Source organism: Mesoplodon densirostris, chromosome 5 (assembly GCF_025265405.1).
Source record: "Mesoplodon densirostris isolate mMesDen1 chromosome 5, mMesDen1 primary haplotype, whole genome shotgun sequence".
In the NCBI taxonomy this organism is placed as follows: domain Eukaryota; kingdom Metazoa; phylum Chordata; class Mammalia; order Artiodactyla; family Ziphiidae; genus Mesoplodon; species Mesoplodon densirostris.
In genome coordinates, this window is record NC_082665.1 from 5,453,613 (window position 1) to 5,474,677 (window position 21,065).

Sequence of the window (21,065 nt, forward strand, 5' to 3'; positions counted from 1 at the left end):
CTTAATTTTTAAACTCTTGCTTTAATCCTTAGGCTATGAAAAAATTACAAAATTTACATTTCTTTTATGAACTAATCAATTGGTTCTAGAGTTAGATTTTCTGCAGTTTTATTAAGAATCCTGATGACCAGTATGCCTGACAAATAGATAAGGAACTGTCAGCTCTTCTCATATTAAGAAGTCTTACCTCTTTCCCCTACAGTGAGAGAAGAAAAATCCAAACTGATTTCAAAACTTCTTGGTCATCCACAGGGAGTAGGATTATTCTCTCTTAATTTCTTACAATTGACTAAACTGTAAGCTCTATGAGGGTAGAGGGCATATTTTGTTTGTTTGTCATATTCTCAGTAGAAGTGCAGTCAATATTTGTTAAATAAATACATGAACCACTCCACTGTTCACCTTCATGTTAAAATATGCATATATAGAGGGGGTACCTTTCCTTTGGAAACCTCTGGACACCTTAAAAATCCGTACATGACTATATTAGGATCTTACTTTTTTGCACATGTATAAAATATACAGATCCCTTTCATAAAACCATTCATTGCTTATTTGCTTCTTTGGAATATGTTCTGCCTCTCTCCGAAACTCTCCATCAGATTAGCCCTTTTGGTTTAGCCATGTGATTGGCCTTTTCCTAGGACCCCAGTTCTCTGTCCCAGAGCAGAGCTGCCAATCTGCCTGCCCTAAAGGTCCTGGCTGGCCTCCCAACCTAAGCAGGCAGTCCTCTTAGTTCCCAGCCTCAAAGGGCAGCAAGAAGATGCTGGCCAGCTTTCCAAAGGCTGCTGAGCCACCAAGAGTGTGGGATGCAGGCTCACACCTGGGCATTCTGGGAAGACAAGCTAGCTAAGACTCAGCCTAGAAGGGTTGTCCCCATTCCATCCCAAGGAAAAGGCTGGACCTCTCAGCTGATTCACCCTGACAAGACAAAAATTGAACTTCAACTAAGGACTCAGAGCAAGGCCAACTCCATTCATCAGCCTGCAGTCCTTTCAGATGGTTTCTCCTGAAAACTTCACATGGAGCCTGGATGAACCTGGCATAATACAAGATACCTGAGGACAGACACTTTCCCTCTTCTGTTTTAGAACAGTTAGGTTATAAACAAGTTATGAACTGCAAGCAACTCTATGCCAATAAAATGGACAACCTGGAAGAAATGGACAAATTCTTAGAAAAGCACAACTTTCTGAGACTGAACCAGGAAGAAATAGAAAATATGAACAGACCAATCACCAGCACTGAAATTGAAAGTGTGATTAAAAATCTTCCAATAAACAAAAGCCCAGGACCAGATGGCTTCACAGGTGAATTCTATCAAACATTTAGAGAAGAGCTAACACCTATCTTTCTCAAACTCTTCCAAAACACAACAAAGGGAGGAACACTCCCCAATGCATTCTATGAGGCCAGCATCACCCTGATACCAAAAACTGGACAAAGATGTCACAAAGAAAGAGAACTACAGGCCAATATCACTGATGAACATATATGCAAAAATCCTCAACAAAATACTAGCAAACAGAATCCAGCAGCACATTAAAAGGATCATACACCATGATCAAGTGGGGTTTATCCCAGGAATGCAAGGATACTTCAATATATGTAAATCAATCAATGTAATACGCCATGTTAACAAATTGAAGGAGAAAAACCATATGATCGCAATAGACGCAGAGAAAATTTTTGACAAAATTCAACACCCATTTATGATAAAAACCCAGAAAGTAGGCATAGAGGGAACTTTCCTCAACATAATAAAGGCCATATATGACAAACCCACAGCCAACATCATTCTCAATGGTGAAAAACTTAAACTATTTCCTCTAAGATCAAGAACAAGACAAGGTTGCCCACTCTCAACACTATTATTCAACATAGTTTTGGAAGTTTTAGCCACAGCAATCAGAGAAGAAAAAGAAATAAAAGGAATCCAAATTGAAAAAGAAGAAGTAAAACTGCCACTGTTTGCAGATGACATGATACTATACATAGAGAATCCTAAAGATGCTACCAGAAAACTACTAGAGCTAATCAATGAATTTGGTAAAGCAGCAGGATTCAAAATTAATGCACAGAAATCTCTTGCTGTACACTAATTATGCTATACACTAATGATGAAAAATCTGAAAGAGAAATTAAGGAAACACTCCCATTTACCATTGCAACAAAAAGAATAAAATACCTACGAATATACCTACTTAAGGAGACAAAAGACCTGTATGCAGAAAACTATAAGACACTGATGAAAGAAATTAAAGATGATACAAACAGATGGAGAGATATACCATGTTCTTGGATTGGAAAAATCAACATTGTGAAAAATGACTCTACTACCCAAAGCAATCTACAGATTCAATGTAATCCCTCTCAAAGTACTAATGGCATTTTCCACAGAACTAGAACAAAAAATTTCACACTTTATATGGAAACACAAAAGAACCCGAATAGCCAAAGCAATCTTGAGAAAGCAAAATGGAGCTGGAGGAATCAGGCTCCCTGAGTTCAGACTATACTACAGAGCTACAGTAATCAAGACAGTATTGTTCTGGCACAAAAACAGAAATATAGATCAATGGAACAGGATAGAAAACCCAGGGATAAACCCACGCACATATCTTTGATAAAGGAGACAAGAATATACAATGGAGAAAAGACAGCCTCTTCAGGAAGTGATGCTGGGAAAACTGGACAGCTATATGTAAAAGAATGAAATTCGTTTATTTTTGTATACACAAAAATAAACTCAAAATGGATTAAAGTCCTAAATGTAAGGCCAGGCACTATAAAACTCTTAGAGGAAAACATAGGCAGAACACTCTATGATATAAATCACAGTAAGATCCTTTTTGACCCACCTCTAGAGAAATGGAAATAAAAACAAAAATAAACAAATGGGACCTAATGAAACTTAAAAGCTTTTGCACAGCAAAGGAAAACATAAACAAGACAAAAAGACAACCCTCAGAATGGAAGAAAATATCTGCAAACAAAGCAACTGACAAAAGATTAATCCCCAAAATATACAAGCAGCTCATGCAGCTCAATATCAAAAAAACAAACAACCCAATCCAAAAATGGGCAGAAGACCTAAATAGACGTTTCTTCAAAGAAGATATACAGATTCCTAACAAACACATGAAAGGATGTTCAACATCACTAATCATTAGAGGAATGCAAGTCAAAACTACAATGAGGTATCACCTCCCACACGTCAGAATGGCCATCATCAAAAAATCTACAAACAATAAATGCTGGAGAGGGTGTGGAGAAAAGGGAACCCTCTTGCACTGTTGGTGGGAATGTAAATTGATACAGCTACTATGGAGAACCGTATGGAGGTTCCTTAAAAAGCTAAAAATAAAACTACCATATGACCCAGCAATCCCACTACTGGGCATATGCCCTGAGAAAATCATAATTCAAAAAGAGTCATGTACCACAATGTTCATTGCAGCACTATTTACAATAGCCAGGGCATGGAAGCAACCTAAATGTCCACTGACAGATGAATGGGTAAAGAAGATGTGGCACATATATACAATGGAACATTACTCAACCATAAAAAGAAATGAAATTGAGTTATTTGTAGTGAGGTGGATGGACCTACAGTCTGTCATACAGAGTGAAGTAAGTCAGAAAGAGAAAAGCAAATACAGTATGCTAACACATATATATGGAATCTAAAAAGAAAAAGAATTGTTCGTAAGAACCTAGGGGCAAGACAGGAATAAAGACGCAGACGTAGAGAATAGCCTTAAGGACGGGGGAGTGGGAAGGGTAAACTGGGACAAAATGAGAGAGTGGCATTGACATACATATGCTACCAAATGTAAAGTAGCTAGTGGGAAGCAGCCGCATAGCACAGGGAGATCAGCTCGGTGCTTTGTGACCACCTAGAGGGGTGGGATAGGGAGGGTGGGAGGGAGATGCAAGAGAGAGGGCATAGGGGGATATATGTATAGGGATAGCTGATTCACTTTGTTATACAGCAGAAACTAACACAGCATTGTAAAGCAATTATACTTCAATAAAGATGTTAACATAAATAAATAAATAAATAAATAAACAAACAAGTTATGAACTGTTAGGTTACAATAAGTTAGGAGGTAAGGATGGTATTTTTGCCTTGACTGATGGTACATATTATCAGAAATGCAAACAAGAATAGTGAGTAGGAATCATGAGGTTGGAACTGAAAGAGCATTTTGGACATTTACTGGTGACCAGCCATAGGTCTTTATTTAGTACATCATCACATTTAACAAGTGGATTGGCTTCTAAAGTTGGGACATTAAGGTAAAAATTGCTTATGGTGAGGACAATATTAAAATTTATTTAATTGTCTATTGACAATTACACTATGCATAATTTAGCCATGAAAACTTAGTGTCATCCATTTATGAACATATAACAGTTGCAGTGAAAATAAAGAGTATATGAAAAAGTATAACTTGACAGTATTTCATTACATTATGCATAAAGTAGGATTAGCATAATTTAAATGCATCTACAGCAAGTAAATTACATATAATAAGGATACTCTGATACACAGAAAGTGCTGGATTAGACTTCAACATAATTAGATATTACTCTCCCATCTACATTTAGTAAAAATGATCTTGAGCAAGTAACTTGGTTTGTCATTGCTGAAGCTCGAATCCTTCCACTATGTCCGATCTGAGTGTCCTTTTCATTAAGTCATAGACAAACAGTAGCCATTGCAACAGCATAGCCTTGTCTGTACTCATCTCCCAGCACTGTCTTGACAGCCACGGAGGATGGAGACTGGGAGAGCATTTTAGGATATGAGTTTGGTTCAGTGAATAACAGCCCTGATTCTTCTCTCTACCCTGGATGCCGGCCCCTCTGATGGCTCTGGACAGCACAGTCCTTTCTGATAACAAATACCTCCCAGTAAATGTAAATATCATGAAATCTGCCCAGCCAAAAAATTAATCAATAAAATTTTTATTTTAAATAATTTAAATGATAGATGGATAGGTAGCAATTTTAATAAAAGTATTCAAAAGACTTGCTCGTATGTAGTTTTACTGGTTCTCATAAAATACTAGCCCTACTTTTCACAAAGAACAAATGAGAAGACCAAACTAAAGTGAATATGGCCTTCAGCATTATAAGTGAATTGAATGGCACCCATTGAGTGAGTGAACAAATGAATATACACTATTTAATGTGCTTAATTTTCTTTTTTTATTCATTTTTTATTGATGTATAGTTGCTTTACATTGTCTTAATTTCTGCTGTACAGCAGGGTGATTCAGTTATACATATATATGCTTTTTTATATATTATTTTCCATTATAATTTATCACAGGATATTGGATATAGTTCCCTATGCTATGCAGTAGGACCTTGTTGCTTATTCACTCTACATATAATCGTTCGAATCTGCTAATCCCAACTCCCAGTCCTTCCTTCCCCTACCCCCCTACCCCTTGGCAAGCACAAGTTTGTTCTCTATGTCTGTGAGTCTGTTTCTCTTTCACAGATAAATTCATTTGTGTCATATTTTAGATTCCACATATAAGTGATATCATATGATATTTGTCTTTGTCTGACTTACTTCACTTAGTATGGTAATTTCTAGTTCCATCCATGTTGCTGCAAATGGAATTATTCTGTTCTTTTTTATGGCTGAGTAATATTCCACTGTATAAATGTACCGCATCTGCTTTATCTATTCATCTGTTGATGAACATTTAGGTTGCTTTCATGTCTTGGCTATTGTGAATAGTGCTGCTATGAACATGTATCTTTTTGAATTATAGCACATGTATCTTTTTGAATTATAGTTTTGTCCAGATATATGCACAGGAGTGGGATTGCTGGATCATATGGTAGCTCTATTTTTAGTTTTTTGAGGAACCTCCATGCTGTTTTGCACAGTGACTGCACCTACTTACGTTTCTACCAACAGTTTAGGAGGGTTCCCTTCTCTCCCTTTCCAGAATCTGTTGTTTGTAGGCATTTTAATGATGGCCATTCTGACCAGTGTGAGGTGCTATCTCACTGTAGTTTTGATTTGCATTTCTCTAATAATTAGCAACGTTGAACATGTTTTCATGTGTTTGTTGGCCATCTCTATGTCTTCTTTAGAGAAATATGTATTTAGTTCTTCTGCCCATTTTTCGATTAGGTGGTTTGTTTTTTTGTTGTTGTTGAGTTGTATGAGCTGCTTGTATATTTTGAAAATTAAGCCCTTGTTGGTCACATTGTTTGCAAATATTTTCTCCCATCCTGTAGGTTGTCTTTTCGTTTCCTTTGCTGTTCAAAAGTTTGTAAGTTTGATTAAGTCCCATTTGTATATTTTTGCTTTTATTTCTATTGCCTTGGCAGACTGACCTAAGAAAATATTGCTATGATTTATGTTGGAGAATATTTTGCCTATGTTCTCTTCTAGTAGTGTTATGGTGTCATGTCTTATGTTTAAGTCTTAAAGCCGTTTTGAGTATTTTTGTATATGGTGTGAGGGTATGTTCTACCTTCATTGATTTACTAATGTGCTTAATTTTCTTAGAAAGCCATCATTAAGCCATCTTGCTGACGACATTTCCCATCTTATCAGAGAAATCAAATAGGGTAGATAAATTAGTAAATGGGGCACAGGTGTTAGAATGAAAAATCAAAGAAAAAAAGGAAAACATCTGTCCAATATGGACATGTCTCCTAAGATAAGGGAAGAAATGCGATGTTACTTTTATCATTTAAAATAAGCTGGACCAAGTTCTTCTGGGTCTGTTGCAGGAAGAACTCCAGTCAGGAGAGCAGGAGTCAACAGCTTTGGGAGACTTTGGGCATCTAATTTCCACATTCCATTTTCACGGTTACATGGGGTAGGACAGAAAAATACAACATATGCTTTCAGATTCATTTCACTAATACAAGTAAATTTAATTTAATTCACTAAGATGTAACCAACTAACTCTATTTCTAGGTAATCGTCCACAGTTTTTTTTAAAGGTCAATCTCCTCTTCGTGTTAAAATTTTTGAAAACTGATTTTACATCCTTTCAGTTCCTATGATGGAGTCCTTCCATTGGTACATTCTTTTGAAAATGTTGAGTCCAAACATAAATGTTTCTTGTGCTTTGAGGAATCACAGAAATACAGGAAATAGAATAATGCTACCTTTTAAAAGTATATTTTCATTCTCATTTTCTCTCCCTGTCACAATCTAAAGTGGGAATAAGCCCTGTCTTTATATAAATAACAGAAGAATTCTGGAGGCATGTTCTCAATGACTCCTAGAAGTGAAAATTCTCAAAGAAGGAAAATACGACGTAGGGAAAGGGTGCTGTCACTCCCGGGGGTCTGGACAGAATCAGTGGCTCTCTTTGCTCCTGGGAATGTGTCAGGCCCATCCCCCCACTTCAGACCAGAGCCTTCCCTTGGGGGTGGGGGGCCTTGTCCAAATGCTTATAGCATGTTCCTGACAGGGCAGAGTAGCCTATTAGATGCTTTTCAATGTTCTTTTCCTCCATTACCCATTCATGAGTGTTGATGCCTTTAATTGAGGCCAAAGCCTTTCATTACCCAAGTACAGACAAGAGACTCTGCTTAGCTCTGCAGGAGCAATGCCATCCTGTGCTTATGCTTAGGACCATCACTGAGGTGTAGATGGGAGGTACCATACCCAGGACCAAAGGTCCACTGTGGATGCAGGCATTCTTTGTCTTCTGATAGAACACAGGCTAGAACTTTGACATCCCAGCAGGGAGGGTCACTGACTCTCCTTTGGCCCAAACCCCAGTCTTTCTCCAACCCCCGCCCCCTCAGAGGTGCTTCTCCTTCCACCGTTGATCATCTCCCCACATCCCTCTCTGCCTTCAACCTCCAGCCCACAGAGTGGATCTCACCCTGCAGGCAGCTTCTGTCCACAACACTGTGTCCTACAGGGGTCTGCAACCTGTTCCTGTCAAGGGCCAGAAAGCAAATAATCTAGACTTTGTAGGCCATGAGGTCTCTGTCACAGCCCCTCAACTCTGCCACTGTAGCTCCAAGCAGACACCGCAGATATGCAGCTGGGCTCCAGTAAAACCTGACTCAGCTCCACTGACATTTGAAGCTCATATAATTTTCACCTGTCACACACTATTCTTCCTCTTTTGATTTTTTGCAGTCGTTTAAAAATATGTAAAAAATATGTACATTCTTCGTTAAGAGCTATATAAAAACAAGTGGCTAAAGGACCTGGCCCCAGGACCACAGTTTGTCAACCATGTTTAATAAACCAAGATGATACCCAAAGAAGCAGCCACATACAATTGAAACTCGTCACAATAGCTGCCTGTTCATTGGTCCTCTGGGCAGAAATTTAAAGCACTATGGGACTCTTCCCTGCCTTTTGCACTAGCTTAGCAGATCTGGGTCAGATGTGGCCCCCTAAATCTCTGTGGCCTATTGATGGGTCCATCTGGCCCTCCATGGCCACTCTGCCATCCACGGGGGCACCCCTTCCCTCCAGGGGAGTTCCTCTAGGCTGGATACCCCTGTCTGCATGGGGAAGCCAAGTCCTTTGGGATCACTCAGCTTCTACTAAATAGCTGGGACCCCAGCCTCCATACTCACAGACTAGTACACACTGCCTCTTGGCATCAAAACCAAACCCCTGTTTTCCCTAAATTCCTGTTACCTGCAGGCTCAGAGGTACTGGACCAGCCTCCCAGAACCTCAGAGTCTCTAGGTGGATTCTTTCCTGGCTGGGCCTTGGCCACACCCCTCGTTGGCCCATGGAAACTTCCACAGCCCCCCTCCTCACCCTCTCCCTGCTCTTCCCCTGCTCTGAGCCCAGGGCACCTCCCTCTCCTTGCCACTTCTGACTGATTCCACTCCCAAGCTCTGGCACACTGAGCCATCACCCTTCTGGTGAAGTCTCTTTCTCAGAAGTCTTCTCTAGCTTCTCTGAGCTTCGGAAGCCACCGTGCCCTCCTTACCAGCTACCTGAGTTGGATGTAGAACCTTAAGAAGGATGCACAGCATCTAGAGGCCCTGATGTTAGGTGGGGGATGCCCCTAGAGACCTCAGAGCTGATAGGTAAACCCAATCCTGGTCCGCATATGTTCTGTGAATTCTTTTGTTAGGGCGTCAGCAGAAACCACTGGATAAGCCTTTATGGCTGGTGAGAAATGCTCTATGTGGCTACCAGAGAATGGTATTTGCAAAGGACAGCAAAATTCCAAAAAGGAGGGATTTAACAAGAGTAGCTACTCAACAAATGTTTGTTGGTGGGATGAATGAATGAATGAGTGAATGAGTGAAAGAAATGAGAGCTACACTACAGTTTAGAAATTGAAAACATGGCACCCTGTTGTACAGTAGTTAGCCTTAAGTTCATCCCACAATATTCTCCAAAATGTTTCTCGAATTCTGCATTTGTGTTCCAAGCCAACGCACACCCTTGGTCACCATCTCCTCCTCGGCTTCCAAGTCTGGCTAGACTACGGTGACCATCCCGCTCCAATTCCAAGTTCTTGGTCACTCAAGATAGTACACACTTCAAACACTTTGTCATTCATTGTAACTTAAGCGTGTCTCATTGTCAGATCACATGTCCTCTTTTTATTTCACACCACGTGGCCCCTTGGCTCTTTACCTGTCTCTTGACCAACAATAACATTGAGTGGGGAGCCACATGGCTGCATGTATCCCTTGTAGGAGACCTACAATGCAGAGAATGAACTTAGAGCCCCCGTGGATGGCAGAGTGACCATGGAGGGCCAACCCAAGGAGAGAGACAGGAAGGAAAACGTGCTTTGAGGCAACGATGTAAGATTCCTCCTCTGTCTGCCATCTCTCCCCGAGAACTCACGATCCATTCATCCAGAGAGGCTGTGCTGTCCATCCACAGGGACTGGGGAGCCCCAGCAGGGCTCTGTTCAGAAAGGCAGCTGTTTCCCCTCCACCCCGGCCCCCCTGTGAAGAGGTCCCTTTGTTGCTGTGTGACTCCCGGACCACAGAGGGCTTACAGTCCTATTTGCGTTCAACCCTTTCTGTTCTGCAGAGACCACGAAAATGGGTTATTGGTGACCTGAAAAATTGGGGAATGTGCAGCCGTTGCTTTTTAACTCAAGTCCATCCCAAGTGAGGCCAATCCTAAACCTTTTAATGACTTTGAGTGACAACTGCAGTGGTTCTCAGACTTGAGCTTGCTCAGCATCCCAGGGAGGGCTTGTTAAAACACAGACCAGCACGCCCTCCCTGTAGCCAGTGTGTGTTTCTGAGTCAGCAGGTCTGGGTGGGGCCCCAGCATTTCCCTAGGTTTCCTGCACTCACTCCACCACCACCCAGTCACCCCATGTACCTCCCTGAAGGGTCGCTGGAGCTGCTCTCCATTCCTGAGCCATCCCTTATTCCCTCACCACCTGCAGCCGGGTCTACTTATTACTTTCCTATAACATTGCCCCCCTTCTCTGGGAATCCTCCTGCACCCATTTGGAAAAGGCATCTCTTCCTTTTCCCTTCCTCAGCCCCTTGTGCAAATCTTCACCACTGCCATTATCGCTTTCCACTTTACTCAGGGATTCACTGCACATCTTCCCTGCACGCAATGCCTTGTCTAGAAGAGGCACCAGCTGCTGGCTGTTACAGTTAATGCATCTGTTCACTGAACAAGTTATGGAGCTCATGCTGTTTGTATTGGGGAGCAGGGAAAGGGGCTGGAGGAAGCACACAGAGATGAAAAAGACAGTCCCCCACCCCTGTAATAAAAGGGGAATGAGGACAGACTACATTTCAAGTGAATTTGGAGGAATCTAAAAGGAAACGTTTCAAATCATTTTTCAACTGAATTACTCAACACGTCGGAGTGACGCAGTGTTCCCAGAATGCAGGATTCTGCAGTGGATGCCTTGGGCTCTCCAGGTCAGTGGATGGACCCTGACATTGAGGAAAGTCCACCCGCCAGCAGTGGGGAGGGAGAGGGGAGCATGCCAGAAACAGGACCTGGCTGGTGGTTTTCTGAAGATGAGGTGCCTGTTCTAATCACTCACAGCCACACTGGTGCCCTGAGCATTTGCTCATCCCTGTTTCTACCCTCCCTATAAAGAGCGGAGAACCAGCCACGGGTGGCTCACAAGCTGATTTGGCGGACATGTAAAATGCAGGCACTTGCAAACCACACAAGGAAATTGACACGGGGCTTCTGTTGTCATGGAGATCAAAAGAGACGGTTTCTTAAAGAAAGTGAGGGCTGGGGGGGATTTGGAGGCTGGAGAAAGGGCTCCTGGACGGATGTGAAAGAAAGCTGTTTAGGGAAACCACAGGAGAAAAAAACAAAATCAGGGCTGGAAGGGGAGAAAGAGAGGGCCACAGACAGCAGATAAATGAGACAAATGAAAAGAAATCTGGATCATTCCTGGATGCAAAGGTGAAGGAAAGGAAGAGGAAACTTCAAAATGGGAAAACAATGAATCCTCACAAGAAAAACACAACAGTGGATAGCTAAGGCCTTCTCTTAGAATAGTAGTGCATTCAAAGGGCTTTGAGAAAAGGTAAAACCAGAACACTCACATATCAAAGTCATCTGTGAATGACAGCAGCATCCTGCATGGAAAGACACTCAGATTGTTGAATTCTTGACTATGGAGTGAAGGGAGCCCTTCTTCACTTTAGCTTTTTTTCTTTCCCCCTATCACTTACTTTCCAATGTCCTCCTCTAATATGTATTAAGAGGGCTGGTTGCCAGGAGAGGTTTGCTATAAATCTGTTGGTCGGTCTTCATTGATCCTTGTTGTAAGCATGTATGACCCACTGGCTGGATGACAAGTGCATAAACTCTGGAATCCTTGTTTTAAGCAGGAAACAAAAATGGACAACATTGTCCAGATAAATTGGCTCTTCAGAAGCTATTTTCTTCCCTGATGGGGTCTGGGAAATGGAATGGACCCCACACAATGCTGCCTAAATCTCTCATCTTGATAGGTTGGCTGCCATGCTACGTGACAGCACGGAAGCCAGCTCTCAACTTGAACCCACACGTCCAGGCTGGGGCACACTGCCTGAGAGCTCCCTCTGAACTGACTGACCCAGGCCTCTGATCAACAGCTGCATCCTGGGTCTGGAGTCCAGGCATCTCTTCCGTCTTTATACCCTGCCCATTAGATCTTTATTCAGTAAGATATAAATCTAAGGTCATTCTTACCCATCATTTTTTTACACCTCATAAATGCTCAGAACCATTCTCTTCTTTATCTACAATAATTTTTTTGAGAATGTCCACTGTGCTGAAGTCTTGATTTGGACAAGGCAGTGGGTCAGATTTCAAACTTTTTTTTAGGAACCCTTGTGCTCTTGGCACTTGCAGTCAAGTTCTTGGAAACCAGACATTTGATATGTTAATGGTGACCATAGAGGAGATGGAAGTGGCCAGTTCTTGCTGAGCTGATGGTGGATGGGTGAGTGCCAGTGGAGACCAGAGGAAGGAGAGGACTCCTTGGATGGAGACAGTCAAAGGAGGCTCCCCAATGAGTTGGAAGTGGAGCTGGCCATGGAGTGAGTCATGTGTCAATAGTGGAAAAAAGGAAGAAGTGCATTCTCTGACTGGGGCTTTCATGAGATGAGAAAGCATAAGAGAGTTGGAATCCCCATGCATAATCAAGCAGTCAAAGAGAATCTTAGATGGAGGGACATCCAGGAGACATTAGTCTGGAAAGATTCCTGTAGGGCTCAAATCTTACAACAGGCACTGTTGAGATTTGGGGAGAGGGAGGGCATGATCAAAGTGGCTTCTTAGGATACTTGTCTTCTCCAGTATCTTGCAACCCAGATTCAAAATGTTTTTCAAGACCCCTACCTGATTCCTTCTTCTACGTTTCTTCCTACCTCACCATTAACTCCATTCTCTTAGGTTCATGAAAGCAAACAATTATTTTTGACCCACTTAATCAGTTGTTCTTTGAGGCTATTGAACAGCCAGAGAACAGTATCCTCAACTGCCTTCCCATCTGGATGTTCTCTCTTTGTACATCAGCCAACTGTTTTCCTTTATTCCAAGTAGACACATGCTCCAAGCAGGAATGTTTAAAGTATCGTCCAAAACAACTTTTAAAGTAAGGGGTATTAGGTACTAACTTGTCTTAGGGTGATATGAAGCCCACTGCCAGACAAATGGATTGAAGTGCTTCCACTGGTCCATACCCACTTCCACTGCTGGCCTGTTGTTCATGTAACTCAGAGAGGTCCCCAGAGTCTCTTCAAAAAAAGCTGGAACTTGCACCACAGCCCATAAATTCCCTGCACTTAGTGTACAAAATCCCTGCACTTATGGATTTTTAAAAGAGATCTGTTTTCTAATATGTCCTCAAGAAGTTCTTTAACATTAACACGTTCCTAAATTTACATCTGACTATTCAACCTACAAATGAATAGTAGAACTTAAACTTTGCCTGTTACAGTTAGAATTGTTGCTTACTTTTGTGCATGAAAACAATACTTTCTCTTCATGTGATTTGCTAGAGTTTTCTTTGATTAAAAATGTTTTGCTTAGTGTAACTTTACAAACCTAATTAGCAAGTGCTGCAAAAAGGAGAAAAGTTATCTGGGGCTCTGTGAGTGGTGGAAACTAAATACATCTCTTGGAAAAACCTGGGTTAGAATTCCAACTCTACACTTACCTTGAGGAAGATGTTTTTAACCTCCTTGACCTTCAGTTTATTCATCTGTAAAGAAGGATAATGAGACTTCTTGGGGTTGTTGTGAAGATAAATGGGGAGATATACATCTCACCTATTACACTGATTGGGAAAAGCAAGTGCTCAACAGGTGAAGGTGATGGAGGTGGTGGAGGTGCTGGAGGGATAGTAGTAACTGGTGGCAGTGATTTTTGGCCCTGAGTTAGTGTTGAAGGTGATAGTGGTAATAGTGATACTTAGGGTAATGTTAGTGTCAGTGGTGATGGTGGTGGATGTATTGGAGGTATGGCAGTGATTTATTGATGGAGGAGGTGATAAGGATGGTGGTAAAAGTGGGAGAGATGGCTGTGGCATTGGGTAATGGTGGTGGTGGTGATGATGGTGATGATGCTGGTGATGGAGGTGGTGGTGATGTTGGTGATGATGCTGGTGATGGAGGTGGTGGTGATGTTGATTATGATGCTGGTGATGGAGGTGGTGGTGATGATGGTGATGATGCTGGTGATGGAGGTGGTGGTGATGTAGGTGATGATGCTGGTGATGGAGGTGATGGTGATGATGCTGGTGATAGAGGTGGTGGTGATAATGGTGATGATGCTGGTGATGGAGGTGGTGGCAGTGATGAAGGTGGTGATGATGATGGTGACAGAGGTGGTGGTGATGATGGTGATGGAGCTGGTGGTGATGATGCTGGTGATGGAGGTGGTGGTGATGATGGTGATGATGCTGGTGATGGAGGTGGTGACAGTGATGAAGGTGGTGATGATGCTGGTGTTGGAGGTGGTGGTGATGTTGGTGATGATGCAGGTGATGGAGGTGGTGGCAGTGATGTACGGTGATGGTTGTCTTGGGAGCATGAGGTAGTGGAGGTGGTAAGGGGGGGTGGTGTGCATGTAGGTAGTGGGGATGGGGATGGTGATTGTGATGGTGAAGATGTGGTGGTAGAGGTGGTGAGTATTGATTGGTGGTGTTCACCATGGTCGTGGTGAAGGAAGCTACTGTTGTAACTGAATTAGAAAGAGAAATAACCGAGAGATGATTTCAGCACACTAACTTTTATGAAAACAGCTTTATCGAGATGAAATTAACATACCATCACATTTTCTGTTTTAAGTGTACGATTCCATGTTTTTTGTATGTTTACAGAGATGTGCAGCCATCACCAGAATCTAATTTTAGAAAATTTTCATCACTCACAACAAAGCCCATACCCATTAGTAGTCACTCCCCATTTCTCCCCCAACACAATCATTTTCAATGGTTTTCAAAACCTCTGGCAGCCCACATGCTGTGGAATCAAAAGTGCATATTTCATTTGTAAGAAAAATCCATCGCTTCTTTCTCAGGTGCAACAATTCATTCGGCATGATAACTAGCGATTGTATTAGAGCCCTGGAAAGAAATGTGTGAAACCACTGCTACCTTCAAATAACTCACCACTCTATTCATACATACCTCGTCAAAATCAGGATATTAAGGGCTTCCCTGGTGGCACAGTGGTTGAGAATTTGCCTGCCAATGCAGGGGACACAGGTTCGAGCCCTGGTCTGGGAGGATCCCATGTGCCGCAGAGCAACTAGGCCCATGAGCCACAATTACTGAGCCTGCGCATCTGGAGCCTGAGCTCCACTACAAGAGAGGCTGGGATATTGAGAGGCCCACGCACCATGATGAAGAGCGGCCCCCACTTGCCACAACTAGAGAAAGCCCTCTCACAGAAATGAAGACCAAACACACCCATAAAATAAAATAAATAAATAAATTAAAAAAAATAATCAGAATATTAAGAAAACTGGAGGAGAGCTCTCTTCTTTGTTCCTTGTGATAAACACAGTCCCTTGCATTACCATATTGGATTTCACATCTAAAAGAATAATAACAAAAAATCCTATCTCATTAACAGTCAACTGAAACACAACCTTTTTGAAATAAGATACCCAGTAAGTCCCACTTCTGGGACTTCAGTCCAATAAACAAACTTAAAAACAGATGCACTGTATCACAGAGGTTCACTTGCGGTAAGAAATAAGTTACAAAACAATATCCCGAACAAAATTGTTGGAAAAATTATTCAATAAAACATGGAATGTGATTTTTAAAAACTGGAAGTAAACATGAAAGTATGATCATAATAGCATATTAAATAAAAATAATCAGTCACTAAATTATAGAGTATGAAGACCATGTGAAAACCAAAAACAAACTTCAATTTCACTTAGAGAAAAAAAAATCAGAATTTGAATAATGATTATATAGGAATTGTGGCTGTATATTTTTATCATTACAAAAAAAAAACACTAAAATAATTTTCTACAAAATATTTTGCAGAAGAATCTAATAAACAAAAATAACCTTCGTGTCACTCCAGAATTAGCAGGACAAAATTTAGTTCTAAGAAAAATGTAAAGAATGTTTTATTTCTTTTGTACAAAATATTTAAACTGAACAGAACAAAAACGGTTGTGTTGCCTATCCTATTTAAGCAGTTAGAATGTGTTTTCACCCTCAGAAAGTGAAAAAAGGAAGATTTCTCCACCCACCTATCTGTGCAAGCAAATCACAGGCATGATTAATCCCCCCAAACCCAGGAAGGGAAATGTCAGCCAGCAGGTCCCTCTGCTTGTAGAAGATTCAGCTAAATTGGGTGCTGTGAGTGAACATTTTCTCGTGGGCATTTGCCTCCACTCCCTACAGCCCCTACCTGATCAGACTCCATAGCTCCTCTCCTGGGATCCTGACTTGGCATCTCAGGGAGACTTAAATCGTCACAGGGAGCCTGTTGAAAAATTAGAGTATTTTTTAAATTTAAAAAGTCCTTTATATTTGGGTGACCATATTAAACATTAAAAAACTTTGTGAAATAGGAGAAATATCTTTGTTTTATATTTGACTTATCCATGGCTTTTGGAGGGAAATTGCTTTTGCTAATTAATCAAATGATACAAATGCAATTCAGTGGTTTAGGTAAAACAAATTCCAGGTAATGGAATTCTCAAAATCTGAAATCTTTGGATCCAATTTTAAATCAGAGTGAAACGTTGTAGTTCACCAATGCAAAAGCAGGAGCGCATAGACACTTGCTTATAATTAGAAAGGGGTGTGCTTTTGTGTCAACGTCTGACTGCCAACTTGACTGCAGAAGTAATGGTTTCCAGGCTGTTTCTTTGATACCTATTAGCACCATGTAAATGCCTGAAATCAGATGAGTTGTTGAGAAAGGCAGTGGGATCCAAGAAAAGCATAAATGAGGAAACTCATCTGAAAAAAGAAATGTGATTTTACTGCCCTTGTGTAACTCAGACAAACACCCAAAGACAGCTGGCGACATTCATGTCGTGGGGGGCTGGCATGGTAGGCAATCCACAAGCATCTGCTGAATTCGTTCATGGCGCTGTCTGCTCCCGACTTTCTTCTGCCTTCTTCCTGCTGGTGGTCCAGCCTCACCCCACCCCCATCCTGGGCAGATCCTCTCTGTCTGCCATTCCTCACCCCTGGGCATTCAGCAGCCCCCCCCAATCCATTCCAGCTGCTCTATCTCTCCCACCCCACACCCTCCCTCCCCTTCCGGAGCCCTGGCCATCCCTCCAGCCCCGCCTGCGGTCAGCATCTTCTGACTGCTTCAGACCACGCTCACTTTGCCACTTTCGAGAAGCCCGCTGGCCTTCACCGTCCAGTACCACACACCTGAACGCTTCAGATGTCTCTGCAGTTTCCTGAGTGCGTATTTCCTCTCTCCAATGGGATTGTAAGCACTTTCAGAAAGCTTTTCAGAGCCCCAAGAGACCTTAATCCACGGTTTGTACTGAAATACACATGTACACATACACGTGCACATACATACACATATCTGCTCACACATATGCACACACAGACATAATACAAATACACACACTCACACACACACACACACACACACATAGCTGTTGATTGCCTGAAAGCCTACCTCACCTTTATTACTTTAGAGCATCACTGTGATGTTGTTCTTAAAACATACTTGAAAAAAGTCTGGGTTCTTAAAAAGTCCAACGTGTCAGCGAAAACTGTTCTGTTTCTGACTCGTAACTCTAGCCTCACCTTGCCCAGCTTAAATCACCATAAAATGATCCCCGAATGACTCAGGCCTTAATGAAAGAGGTTTGCCCTCCTGCCAGGGGTGGAATCCACTTCACATCCAGCTTTCGACATGGAAACACCTTTTTTCTGGAACATTCCATTAGAGTATAAGCTCCATGAGGGCAGGGACCTTTTTAAAAAAATCACTTCTGCTCCCCAGTGCCTGGAACAATGTGGCAGAGTTCCATAGATTTTGCTGGATGAAAACTCGAACATCAGTCTTCCCAGGTGATGGTTGGCGTAGGCAGAGGTACCACAGACACAATCCATCTTTCAAAACTTCCCCACCACTTAGAGAAGTCGGCTGTCCTGGCAGCATGATGGGGAGGGGCTGAGAGCACAGGCTCTGTGGTGGATTCCCCTCCCGTCCCTCATGTCTGACCTCCTGTGTCCATGAAGGTCTTGGTGGTGCTGTGTCCTGGGGCTGCAGTGAGGCTTGGGCTCATTCACGCAGGTAAAGGCAGAGCACGTGGCCACGAGCAGCCTCTAGGTATGAGTTTGCTGCTACTATTACTATTACTGCTGCCACACCTGTTACGATTATTTCCACACTTATTCAATTTCATTTCTATTTGCCTAAGAGGAGGGCAGGTGCCGGTTTTCCTCTTGTCACACCTCGAGTATTCTTTTTTGTTTGATTGTTTAGCTACTCACATTTTACTTGGTAACTTTGCAACGTCCAAATTATTCATGGAGTATAATTCATAGCTTGGCCATAGGTATACAGTAGGATTAACTGGCTTTCGAACAGGTTTAAAGCATCCGAAAATAGCATTATTTTTTACCAAGTCACAAACAGTGTTCTTTAGTGATTCTTCTCTTTCCTGTTTAGGCTCCCAAGAAACATCTGCAAAATGGGATTATCCGTGGCTACCAAATAGGTTACCGCGAGTACAGCACTGGGGGCAACTTCCAATTCAACATCATCAGTATCGACACCACGGGGGACAGTGAGATTTACACCCTCAGCAACCTAAACAAGTTCACCCAGTACGGCCTGGTGGTGCAGGCCTGCAACCGGGCCGGGACGGGGCCTTCTTCTCAGGAAGTCATCACCACCACCCTCGAGGATGGTAGGTTCCAGCCGCTGCTCTGGATCCCCAGAGCCTGGCAGCCTTCAGGCTTTGCAGTGACAATGGCATCCAGGCCGGCAGGGACTGGGGGTTCCAGTGGGGAAGCTGCCCTGATTAACTCATGGGCTGCCTTGGTTCGGTGCCCTTGACAGACCTTGACTGCAAAGCCAAATCCATCCCTTTTTCAGCATCCTTCTCCATCAAGCCCAAGAGGTGGGCTTTTCCCGCGTGAAACCAAAGCTCTCCCTATGACTGCGGCAGTCTGGCCAGAATGTAGAAATCCGATTTTCTAAGAATTTCTCACAAATCAATGTAAAGGAGGATTTTTTTCTTTTTCTTTTTCTTTTTTCTTTCTTTCTCTTTCTTTCTTTCCTCCCTCCCTCCCTCCCTCTTTCTTTCTTCCTTTCTTTCTTCCTTTCTTTCTTTCTCTCTCTCTCTCTTTTTTCTCTTTCTTTTCTTTCTCTCTTTCTTTTTCTTTTTTTGATTGCTTTTTATTTTCAAGCATTCTTAGACCAGAGAAGAGGAATGAGCAAGCTTCCTTGGAGCAAATCTCACGGTGACTGAGCGCCCCCTAGTGTCCATAAGGAATTAATGTACCCTCCCACCTTGACCACCTAAGAGCTCACATTTTCCAGCATTGCTTGAAAAGAGAGAGAGCCCTAGTGTCCAGAAGCACCATCTTTGAGGTGCAGAGGTCAGATATAGGGTTAGCTGTAGGAGTTGGTGATAGATTCTTCCAGCAGCAAGCTTGTACGGCAGTTGCCTCTCGTGCAGCTAGCCACTGGGTCATAGGTTTGAGAACACACATGGTGACTTGCATCTCTAATTTCTGACCGTTTTCACAGGGAGAGAAGTCTTAGACAGCTAGAAACCAGAAGTCCAGGATTTTCTTTCCATCTTCATAGTCTTTGCAGGCGTGGTTAGATAGGCCTTTGGGTGTTCACTTTGATGTTCATCTTTCACTGATGTTTGCAATTCAGTCACTATTTTGCCCCCTCTCCCAGCCACGACATTTAAGGTTTGCATAAACCGACATGGAAAATACTTCAAATATCCTTCTAGCCTGTATCCTAGTCCATTTACGCTCTTTCCTCTGACGAATGGTATAGTATTGAAAGGGGCCCTGCTGGGGATGGGACAGTGAATACGATGACATGTCTGCTTTTTGGCACTTTCAATAGTGAGGCTTTCAATTTACATGCCAGGTATTACTCAGTATGAGGAGATGTACTGTATAAAGTACATGTAACTTACAACAGTAACTTGCAAGGGTAATGGGAAAATAAGCCAGACCAGCAATGGTGTTTTACTCATGTAATAGGATCAGAAGTGTTCTCAACTCCATAAGCCTGGGGCTTAAAAGTGAAGCAGTTATTCTGGAAAGAGACAGTGGAAGTCATATGAAGTCACTGCATTTTACTGAGTTATAATAATATTTGTATAGAGAAATGGTACTCATTTTTTCCCTTAATTTGGGGGATTGAGTGCAATTTTTTCTTTTCCTGGACTTTGAAATATTAAGCTAATGTTGCTTATTCAATATTGCTTTGCTAATTAAACCACCCACAGTTATTACAGATTCTACTTATCTAATTTCAGTGCCCAGTTATCCCCCCGAAAATGTCCAAGCCATAGCAACATCACCAGAAAGCATATCAATATCCTGGTCCACACTTCCCAAGGAAGCCTTGAATGGAATTCTCCAGGGGTTCAGAGTCATTTACTGGGCCAACCTCATGGATGGAGGTAAGGGGATTAAACTAGAACTTTGAGTTTGCCCCAAAGGATGCGCAATGGAATTTGCAGACCCCCTCCTCCTACCGTGGGATTCAGCACAGGGTGGGCAGTTCTTTATCGATGGGTACTTTTCTCCTTTCCCCACGTCTTTCTGTTATCTCATATCTGACATTTTAACAGGTGTGCACAGCTGTTTAAATCATATACCTTCAAAAAACAATTTGAAGGATAGGAGGGGGTGGCACTTGGGGAATCTAGGAATAGATGTGTTTTCCTAATTATGAGTATCTATGTCAAGCCTCTGCAGGCAGCACCAAAACCTTGATCTGTATCTAGAAAGTTCTGCGTGATGTGTATCCTAAAAGGCTGACTTCCTCCTATTCCCCGATAGGACTCAGCAGGGAAAATTCTTAAGCTCCTGTAGTTGAACTAGAATGGGTTCAGGAAGAATGCCAGAGCCAGAACACCTTGGGAGAAGTATTATTGT

At 42.3% G+C, this 21,065-nt stretch overlaps 1 protein-coding gene across 1 annotated transcript in view; it reads left to right on the forward strand.

Annotated features, from left to right (window-relative positions):
- The window catches only part of DSCAM (DS cell adhesion molecule), a 753,140-nt gene that overhangs the window by 631,202 nt on the left and 100,873 nt on the right, over nt 1-21,065 (forward strand). Inside the window, exons 18-19 of the mRNA XM_060098767.1 lie at nt 18,601-18,841; nt 20,441-20,587. Of these exons, the coding sequence (XP_059954750.1) occupies nt 18,601-18,841; nt 20,441-20,587 (388 nt within the window). The remainder of the gene's footprint in view (nt 1-18,600; nt 18,842-20,440; nt 20,588-21,065) is intronic.